The sequence below is a fragment of the Babylonia areolata genome, chromosome 9 (genome assembly GCF_041734735.1).
Source record: "Babylonia areolata isolate BAREFJ2019XMU chromosome 9, ASM4173473v1, whole genome shotgun sequence".
Classification (NCBI taxonomy): Eukaryota; Metazoa; Mollusca; class Gastropoda; order Neogastropoda; family Buccinidae; genus Babylonia; species Babylonia areolata.
The window spans coordinates 16,286,125-16,297,351 of record NC_134884.1 but is presented as its reverse complement, the minus strand read 5'-3'; the positions used below and the strand labels follow the sequence as shown (position 1 = coordinate 16,297,351).

The following is an 11,227-nucleotide window of genomic DNA, read 5'->3' as shown; positions in this document are numbered from 1 at the left end:
TCGTAATGGTGGGAAAATAACACAGCCAGAGAGAAAATGGTTCTTTAGCAACGCTGGTTTAAAAAAAGAAATCGTTAAACAGTCCAAGCATCATCGTTTTTATTTCTTCTTCTTCTTTTTCTTCTTCTGTCTATACTCTGTGATGAGTCACTTCGGCGCCGCACAAAAGGTGTCAACGAGATTCTTCTTCTTCTTCTTCTCCTTCTCCTTCTTCTTCTTCTTCGTCTTCTTCTTCTTCCCTCTCTTTTTCTCATGCAGCTGACGATGTAGCTGATGTAAAAATGAATGATGAGCATAAGTATTTTCAAAGAATAATATTGTGGTCACTCGGTGTGAAGCACTCAAAAGATGGGTTTTTTTTTTTTGTTTTTTGTTTTTTTGTATTTGTTTTTTGTTTGGTTTTTTGTTTTTGGTTGTTTTTTTGTTGTTTTTTTTTGTTTGTTTTTTTTTTTTCTTCTCTCTACTTGCCATATTCACCCATTGATGACTGACGGTTCCGAAGTTTGGGGAGTTAATTTAGAACACACTGTGACGAGAACCATTTGATACTAAAAGCTTGTCAAATGTTTGTAATGAGACACCTGATGCCCTAGTTCACAGGGAAAAAAAAGTGGAGGTAACATTTTCATGTTAATAAAGGTTGTAACATTTTGTATTTTGTATTTCTTTTTATCACAACAGATTTCTCTTTGTGAAATTCGGGCTGCTCTCCCTTTTTTTTGGTATTTTTTCCTGCGTGCAGTTTTATTTGTTTTCCTTATCGAAGTGGATTTTTCTACAAAATTTTGCCAGAGACAACTCTTTTGTTGCCGTGGGTTCTTTTACGTGCGCTAAGTGCATGCTGCACACGGGACCTCGGTTTATCGTCTCATCCGAATGACTAGCGTCCAGACCACCACTCAAGGTCTAGTGGAGGGGGAGAAAATATCGGCGGCTGAGCCGTGATTGGAACCAGCGCGTTCAGATTCTCTCGTTTCCCAGGAGGACGCGTTACCGCTAGGCCATCTCTCCACATGTTGGTAATGAGACACCTGATGCTTTTGTTCACGGAGAAAGAGGTGGATACCCTTCCTATGTTAACACTCACACGCGATGTGTCAATGATTAGTTAAAACTAATGTGGACGACAGATTTCATGCATCTTTGAAAGCGCACGAAATCCTGTTAAATATGCGTATGACTGACTGTATTTTGGTATGGTTCATGACAAATGTGGGTTAATAATGATGATAATAATGCTTCTACTACTACTGTTTCTACTACTACCACTAAAACTAGGAAGAAGATGAAGAAGAAGAAGAATGGATGAATGAATGAACGAATGAATGAATGAATGGATCTTAATGGGTAAAGTATTAGGCACAATAAAGGCCGTTTTTACAATTCTGCCCATTTAACGACACAAAACATGAAATATTTTTCTTAATAGATGATATTATTATCATTAATAACGACGGATGAGAAGAATAACTGGAATATTCCACTGACAATAACAAAGTAATGAAAATTATAATAATTATTATATTATCACGTGCGATTGTGCACACACACACACACACACAGACACACACACAAAACACACACACACACACGCACACACACAGAGAAAACAAGAAAAATCACACACACACACACACACACACACACACACACACACACACACACGGCAGTGCTGAACACTATATAGCCAGCATATTAAATAATGGATTGGGGAGGGGGCGGGGGGGTGCGGGAAGGGGGGCCGGGCGGGGTCGGGCGGGGGGTGGGGGGAGGGTGCTTTTGTTCTTCGTACTGTGCTAATGCTGTGCAACACATAGCCACATGCATTCCTATAGACATGGTCAGAATAAATCCAGCTAGGTTTTCATCTCCCCGAGTGTGGGGGTGCGTGCCTGTGTGAGTATATGTGTGTGTTCTTGTTTCAGTTTTTTTTGGTTCTTGTTTTCTGTGCGTCCATTGTCATTAACACCATCACCACCACACCATCAGTACAGCAGTCAATTATCATTATTATTATTATTATCAATGTATCTATTTATTCTCGGTTTGTTTGTTGTTGTTTTTTGGGTTTTTTGTTTGTTTGTTTGTTTTTTTTAGGTAGGGGCATTCTCAAAGCGGAGAATCCAAGAGTGTTTGTGTGTGTGTGTGTGTGTGTGTGTGTGCCACTCATTTTTCCCTCCGATACCCGAGGCTGGCCAAAGCTCTGTTGCCTAGCAACCAGACAGGATTTGTCATGTGCCTCATCAATAACTGACCCACCATGCTATACATAGACATGTATTTATTTATTTATTCTTTTTTTCCCCCCCTTCCCTCTCTTCCCTGGACTTGGTTTGCGGAGCGGGGAGACGAACAACCAGTAATAACCGAGGGTGAAAAAATAAAATAAAATAACGGGATGGTCAATGATGGTTACCTTACCTGCTTGGTGCAGGTGCAATTTGCCGCTAGGGTGAACTCCCAATTCATTTCTGCCTCCCCGGCAGATTTTCGTCCTAACTCTGAAATAAATCGCGGCTCGTTACCCCCCCCCCCCCCTTTTTTTTTTTTTTTTAATAGTTTGAGATGCATTTTCTAGATTTATTTCTCTGTTAACTCTGCCTAATCTGTCTGTTGTTGTTGATGTAACATCAGTCTTTTGACTATGTGTGTCACATAAAACGTACATTTTTTAAAAGATCTAGAATGGTCTAGAATTACTCATGTGAATTAAGAGAAACAGAGTTTGAGAATTATTTTCAGTGCAACTTTGTGTGTGTGTGTGTATGTGTAAGTGTGTGTGTTTGCGGGCGTCCATGCGTGCGTGCGTATTTGGGTCTGTCATATTATTGCAACGCATTCGTCGAGCTATAAACTTCCAGTTGAAAAAGAAAGCAAGCAAGTGTATACAGATAGAAAGACAGAGACAGAGACAGGGGAGGGAGGAACAGAGGAAGAGAGAAACAGAGACAGAAAGAGACCGAGAGAGAGAGAGTGTGCGAGAGTGGTAAGCGAGTGAGAGACAGATTGACAGAGAGGGGATGGGGGTGGAGGGGGAGAGAGATGATAAAAGACAGGGACAGAGAGACAGGCAGACAAATACCAGCAGATAAACGGACGAACACTGGTACAGACGGCAGCTCAGTCAAGACACAGTGAGTGATGAAGCGCATTTCATTATTTTCAAGTTTTATTTTCTGTGACACCCGCACAATGCAGAGCGTAAATAGATGTAAATTTATAATGTACAAAATACAGAATCAAACAATCATTTTTGAAATATATATATATATCTCGCTCCACAGTATGTGTATTCAAACACAATATCAACCCATCACCAATGTATATATATATACATATATATTTATACCCAACCAATACATGGGTAAACACACGCACACATACACACATGCACATATATACACACACATACACGCACTCACACACACACACACACACACACAATCCACGCCAGTCTCAAATCGGCGTTGTCGTCAAAACCCATAAACGCTCAATAATGCGTCGATAGGACGAGGATGCGAATGACGTCTTAATCGCTGCAGTGAAATTATGTAATCCATTGAATCATGAAACTGAAACTGAATTTCGTTGACTGGTTTCAAACCAGCCCTCTACCTGTAAGTGAACTATTTTCAATGGATCAAATTAAAAGACTGTACATTATGATGTAAAGTTTCTTAATCTGACAGCTCTTTTGTTTCATTTTAAATGTTCTCTGTGCCTTTGTGTATCTATCGGCCGGTCTGTCTGCCTGGATGTCCGTCTATTTCTAATCTATTTAATTTTTTTTCCTTCCGCCAGCCCTAAATGTTCACACGTCATGTATTGTTTAATTGATCTTTTTTTCTCTCTTCACCAGATTACGCTTTGTTGCTCACAGAAATTGTCAATGTAAACGGAAGGATACTCCGATCCACTTGGGGCTCCAGAAGAACACAGTAACTGTCAGAGGGGGAAAAAAATCTGTCATCTAGAAAATACTCTTGTCCACAGATTCATACAGCGCCATCGTGAGAAAAAATGGTGCTTCTGGACTGGCTGATCGATACGGAACTAAAAATATGAAAAAAAGCACACAAAACCCCCCCACAAAAAACAGTGCAACCCGAAGAGGTGGAATCCCTGATAAGGAAAGATAACTAACATCCCGACGTGTAAAGCTCCGACTTACTTAGTGAGGTGACAACCCTTCACTGTCCAGCATACTTGTCAGCAGTAGTCAAGGAGTTAATTGTCAACAAGGGGGGGCATTGTCTTCATCTCCTTCCTTCCGCCTTTCCTCCATCCCCTCACGCCGCCCCCACCCCCGCCCCCCATGTCCCCCGTCATCTAAAGTTTGTCACTGAATTGTCGCTCTCGCTCCCCCTCCCCCATCCCAACCTCCCATGAGCTATCACCACACCGAACCCTATCCCCCTCCCTAATACACACACACACACACCAGCCACTCCCATTTGCATTGTCCTCCTCTCCACCCTTCCTACCCCCATACCCCAAAATAAAATCGGTCAGTGTCAATATCCTCCATGCCGACATTAAAATCGGTCATTGTCATCTCTCCTCCCTTCCAACAACCCTCATACCCAAAGTAAAATGGCCATTGTCATTGTTGTCCAACACATTAAAATTGGTCATGATCATTGTCCCCCATACCCACATTAAAATTGGTCACCGTCATAGTCATCTATACCCACATTAGAATTGCTCATTGTCATTGTGCCCCATACCACATTAAAATTGGTCATCGTCATTGTCCTCCATACTCACATCAAAATTGGTCATTCTCATTGTCCGCCATACCACATTAGAAATAGTCATCGTCATTGTCATCCATACCACATTAAAATTAGTCATCGTAATTACCTGCCTCTCCTCTAACCAGCCCCCCTTTCCTCCCCAAAGGTGGTCATTCTCCTTTCCACCACTCACTACCTCTAAAGACGGTCAGTGTCTTCTCCCCCATTCCCTTTCCTCCCCCTCTCCCACCACCACTTCTTATAGTTCCATCTCCATCTCCCCACATTTCCATCTCCCCACAATCCTCCCCACACACACACACTAAAACAAAGACGTTGGGGGTTTCAAGACAAGAAATTGGGGTCCAAGTCCAGGTCGGGCCTCTTCTTTCTCCTCCTTATCCTTCTCTCCCCTCCTTTCTCTTCCCAACCCAAACCTTCACCCCTCTCCTTCCCAAACCCACCACATACATCCACCCTTGAAACAACCTTTTTTCTTTTCTGTTTTTTTAAAAGTCCGGGGGTTTCAATAGAAGAAGTTGGCATCCAGATCCAGGCGCGGGTCGCTCTGCGTGGAGTTGTAGATCTCCTTGCGGAGCTTGGTGGTGGACACTCCGGGCGTGTAGGGGAGGAAGGTGACGGGCATCAGTCGTTCGCACAGCTCGCGCGCCGGGAAGTTGGGCATGTCGTCGCCGCGCACGTACAGGCAGGAGGACGCGTCCTTGGGCCGCCGCTGCTGCTGCTGCTGCTGTCGCACGACCTCTGCCCCCCCGGCCCCCGTGGCTGTGGCTGTGGCCGGGAACATGCAGGCCAGGAAGTTGGTCGGGTCCGTGCCCGCGATGCAGAACACCTGCGGTGGTAGGGGGAGGGTGAGGATGATGATGATGATAATAATAATAACGAGAATAATAATAATAATGATGATGATAATAATAATAATAACTATAATAGTAACATCAATGATGATGATAATGATAATATTATTATTAGTTATTATTATTGTTAGTAGCAGTAGTAGTAGTAGTAGTAATAATAATAATAATAACAATAATAACCATAATCATAATAATCATACAACTACTACTAATGATACTGATAATAATAATAATAATGATAACAATGAACTGATAATCATAATAATATACTTTACTTATAGACTCCCCGTAGATGGGCTCTAAGCGCCTCACATGACACAGTATATAACTGTACAATAGTGCATCAAACAAAATAAGAGCACATAAGGACATACAAGTGTTAAAAAAATTTGTATCCACCAAAACAATACTACAAATTGCAGATATAAACAATCGCAGAAAAAAGGCACTATCCCCACCACACACACACCGTGCACACACACACACACCCTGACACAGCAAACGCCGACCCACACCACAGGACTACTCCAACAGAAAGGGATAAAAGAGTAGTGCAGAGGGTGGGAGGAGACAAAGAACCATGCTTTATAACATCCAAAGGCCATTTTGAACAGGTGGGATTGCAGTTTACTTTTAACTCTCTCCATACGAACGGCGAAAGAGACGACGTTAACAGCGTTTCACCCCAATTACCATCATCCAAATATTGCAAGCGGAAGGCTCTTATACTGAAGAGGTGAATGTTGACAAAGAATATCACAATTCTGACGACGGAAGCTAAAGGTTGGGTCATTCAGACACCCAATGGACATCCGAGGGGTCTGTGTAGAGGAGAAGAGAGGACTGGCCGTACTGAGTGAGTTAAACGAGGACAGACTTTGTGAGTGCCGGAGATCCAGAGGAAAAGAATTCCAAACAAAAAGGAGCTTGGTACTGAAAAGCCCTTTGACCAAAATAATGTCTACGTAATGATGATGATGATGATGATGGTGATGATGATGTGGATACTGACATGGCGCCTGTCAGAGACCAATCTCTAAGCGCTTTACAAACAAGGAGTCATTTGCACAACAGGCTGCCTACCTACCTGTGTAGAGCCCGACTGACAGCTGTCAGGGAGGAAGGGTGAGGGGTGTCAGAAATGGAAAGGGAGAGAGGGACAGGGGGTGGGGGTGAGGAAGAGGGGAGGAGAGGTAGATGGAAGCGTTGTTATCGTTGTCGTCGTCATCAACATTATTATCATCATTTACCATCGCCTCTGATATTATCCTGACTGTCGTCGCTATCAGTATTATCATCATCAGAGCTGATCGTCGTCTTTATTGACATCGACATTTACATCGTTATCAGTATAACGATTGATATCGTCGTCAGCATTATCATCGCTTTCGTCATCAACATCATCATCGTCATAATCATCTGTAGTAATCATCACCATTACCACCGTTTTCAGTATTATAACATTAAAGAGTCGGAAATCTATGTCAGCGTTCGGTGGGTTATGGAAACAAGAACATACCCAGCATGCACACCCCCGAAAACGGTGTACGGCTGTCTATATAGCGGGGAAAATATTACAAACAAAAAAAAAACCAACCCAAAAAAACGGTCATACACGTAAAATGTCACAAGTCTGTGTGAGTGTGTGTGTGCGCGTTACTGAAACCTGATTGAATGACCAGGAAACGAATGATGAGCGCCCAGTGGCAGCTGTCAGTCGGCTATAACCAGGCAGGCAGCCTGTTGTGCAAATGACTCCGTGTTTGTAAAGTGCTTAGATCTTGGTCCCTGAGCAACGATAGACGCTATATAAGTATCCGTATCATCATGACCATAGTCATCAGTATAATCATCACCATCACCATCGTCACCAGTATCACAGTCGATTATATCCACCACCACCGCCACCCCCCACACCCCCTCACACACACAGAGAAGAGTATGACAACAGCTCGCATCGTTTACATACAGTAAACAAAACAAAACAGGACAAAAATTAAAAAACGAAAACTAAAACGTGGGTGGAGGAATATACTGGATGACGTTCAGCATGCGTTTCAAAATTTCATGCTGTTTGCCGAAGAAATGACAACGTTATGAGGTTTATTACGAACAGTCAGACCGACAGACAGAGAGACGGCACACACACACACACACACACACACACACACACACACACAAACACACACTCACTCACTCACACCCCTACCTCCCTCACACACACACACACACACACACACACCTTTAATAATTGTTACAGAAATAATAGTAATATAACTATTCTGACTTGATGGGGAGGAAAAGCGAAAGAAGCGACTCGACTCGACTGGGAGTTAGGAGACTGACCATGTCAGCATACTGCTTGACGTTCAGCATGCGTTTCTCCGTGCTGTCCACAGGCACCCGTTTCTTCAGCAGGTAGATGCTGCGGCTGTCGTGCACACCCACGATCACCTGCAACACACACACACGCACATACACATGCACACACACAAACGTACACACACACACACACACACACACACACGCACGCGCGCACACACACGCGCGCACACACGCACGCAAGCACACACACACACACACGAACGCAAGCACACACGCACACAACACACACACACAAACACACACACACACACACCACACACATACACACACGCGCGCGTGCGGTACATGAAAACATCTTAGCCCAGAAGGTTCAACATGTCACTCCTGTTTTTGTTTTTGGTGTTTTTTTTTGTGTGAATTGTGTGTGTTTGTTTTTGTAGTTGGTTGGTATGGGTGTGTGAGAAAGGAGAGAGACACACAGAGAGCAACAGCAGCAGCAGCAGCAGACAACGCACAACAACAGGTAAGACAACATGACCAGCGAAGGGTTTCCAAACAGCACAGCTCGAAGTATATTGCTTTCACAACTGTACAAAACAGACAGAACAACAGAAAATAAAAGCGAGTAAAAACAAAGAAGGAAAGAAAGGAAGAAAAATAGATAGATAGAAAGAGTGAATGAATGAATGAATGAATGAATGAAAAGGCAAATATGAAGATGAAAAGAGACGAAATGTGAAAAATGCAATTCTTTTTTTTACGTCAAGCACCGACTCAATCAATGAACTGATTAATCCCTTAATTACTTAATGAATGAATGAACGAATAAACGAACGAACGAATGAATGAGTGAAAATGTGAAAAAGAAAAGAAAAGAAGCAATGTCGTTTCTAAACAAGCCTCGAGTCATGACAAAGCAGCAACCGGACACTGAGATGAAAATTATGACCACATGGATGGAAAGGTCTCTGCTATCGCAATGAGAAGCGGATATTTATCTGCTGAATGACTCTCTTTTATTACCAATGGTTTATTTATTTATTTATTTATTTGTTGTTGTTGTTGTCGGTTTGATTCTTTTTTAAAATAATCATTGACTTGTAGTAATTATCTACCCCATATATTGGCCATTCCTTCTACAATGAGGGAGGGAGGGTGATTATGATGGTTGAGAGAAGTGGAGATAAAGAGAAAATTTATAGAGAGAGGGGGGGAGGGAGGGAGAGAGACAGAAAATGAGAGAGAGAGAAAGAGAGCGTGTGTGTGTGTGTGTGTGTGTGTGTGTGTGTGTGTGTGTGTGTGTGTGTGTGTGTGTGTGTGTGTGTGTGTGTGTGTGTGTGTGTGTGTGCGTGCGTGCGTGTGTGTGTCCTTCGAATACTACATGCCCATAAAGTTGACTTAAATGATTCAAATAAAATATTGCCTTCATCCTCATCAGACGGTTCGTTAGTTTACAAAAACGCCATTTTGGAACTAAAGCTTTTATTGTAGTCCACTTACAAATGTGTTTTCATTCGTATTCAAAATCTAATTTTTACTTTTGTCTGCTGTAGTTTTGTGTCTGTGTAACCCATTATTTTTTTCACATTCAAAAGAGAAAGGGGAGAGAGAGATAGAGAGAGAGAGAGAGAGAGAGAGAGAGAGAGAGAGAGAGAGAGACCGTGGTGGGGTGGGGGGTGGGGGGGAGATGAAGAAAAGTCTTCTTATCAATCATTTAACCCAAAGGCGTTCCTTACTTCACAAAGTTATTTCCACGAACCTCAGCGAATCGATTTCGATTTGGCCGTATTTTTTCTTTCTTATTTTTGTTCTCATTTCACGAAGTTATGTAGCTCATTTAGGCTATTCTCTATAAACCAAGTCATACTCCCAACTTACGCTCCTCAACCCAACAAAAATAGATAAATAAATAAATAAATAAACGGATAAATAAATAGCATAAAATCAGATAAACAAATAAAAGCAAAGTTCAAAATACACTGCCTATACTGAGAAATGCAGGGACATAGTCAAATAATCTTGTCATCCCATTGGCCGAGTCGTGACAGCTCTCGTGTAAGTGAGGCAGAATCTTGCCTAAAACAACCTTATTTATTTTTGATGACTCAATTGGAAAGCAAAGAAGAAAGAAAACCGGATTTCGGTTTGTTTTCTTTGGAAGAGAAAGGACAGTATGTATTATTCGTAGGACGCAAGACGAGGGAAGGCAAGATGTTTATTTCACGTAACCCACCTGGGGCATGGACACATTTCACACGTGTCACACACAGCATACAAACCGAGTGATGTTAAAAATAAATCAATAAATAAATATTTTAAAACACTTAAAGAAGGAAAGAAAAGAAGGGAGAAAAGCCCCACAAAAAAAAGAAAAAAAAAAAAAAAAAGAAAAGCGTGCGACGCAGACCAACAACAACAAACAACAGCAGACAGCGTTCCGTGCTGAGTTGAGCCAATGCTTTGGCTACTGTGTTTTCTTCGCGTGTTGTTGTCGTCACTAGCCACAACGGCTCTAACAGTTTCTCATGAATAAGTAATGAATGAGCACACAAGCACACATACGCACGCACACACACACACACACCACCCCTCAATAACCACACACACACCACCACCACCACCCCTCAACACACACATCACCCATCAACAACACCCCTTCCACCAACCTACACACACCACCACCACCACCACCATCATCCTTCAACACTGACACAGAAACGCCTACAACTCCCACATCTTTCACCCCCTCACCTCTTTCCAACCCTTCCCTCCACTCCCCCCCCCCACACACACACACACACACACACACACACACACACAGCAAACAGGGGAATAGAAACGTCCTCATCAAAGCAGTACCGCAGTAATGAAAATTTCAACTTCCGCGACGTTCCAAATGGCCTGCTGTGTTTGTCTCCCCTTGTCTCCCCTGAGAATTCAGCTTGACTGACAGGTATTTTGTTCAAATGAATGAAGAACTCAACTTCCATCAGTTCTTTGCAAGTGAACAAAAGCTGGAGAGAAAAAAGTTCTCCCACACTAAATTCAGAAATGAAGTGCTGCTTGTCATTTTGCTTCAGCATAGTTGACGTTTTCATCTAAATTAAGTCATTTTCTGGAAATGACAAGATTACATCAGGAAACGTCATGCGAAGGGACCGAAGATGTTTTTATTTTCCATGAAAGTGATAAGAATTATGACACATATGACACATATTTGTCAGTAAATTCAGAAATGAAGTGTTGCTTGTCATTTTGCTTCAGCAAAGTTGACGTTTTCATTTAAATTAA

The 11,227-nt window shown here is 42.3% G+C and overlaps 1 protein-coding gene across 2 annotated transcripts in view; it reads right to left on the bottom strand.

Annotated features, from left to right (window-relative positions):
• Positions 1–5,136: 5,136 nt before the first annotated feature.
• LOC143285749 (uncharacterized) overlaps positions 5,137–11,227 on the bottom strand; it is a 30,695-nt gene continuing 24,604 nt past the window's right edge. For both annotated transcript variants that reach the window (XM_076593163.1, XM_076593164.1), the window contains exons 10-11: positions 7,958–8,065; positions 5,137–5,586 (exon numbers count right to left, since the gene is read on the bottom strand). In XM_076593163.1, coding sequence (XP_076449278.1) covers positions 5,263–5,586; positions 7,958–8,065 — 432 coding nt within the window. In that variant the 3' untranslated portion in view covers positions 5,137–5,262. The remainder of the gene's footprint in view (positions 5,587–7,957; positions 8,066–11,227) is intronic.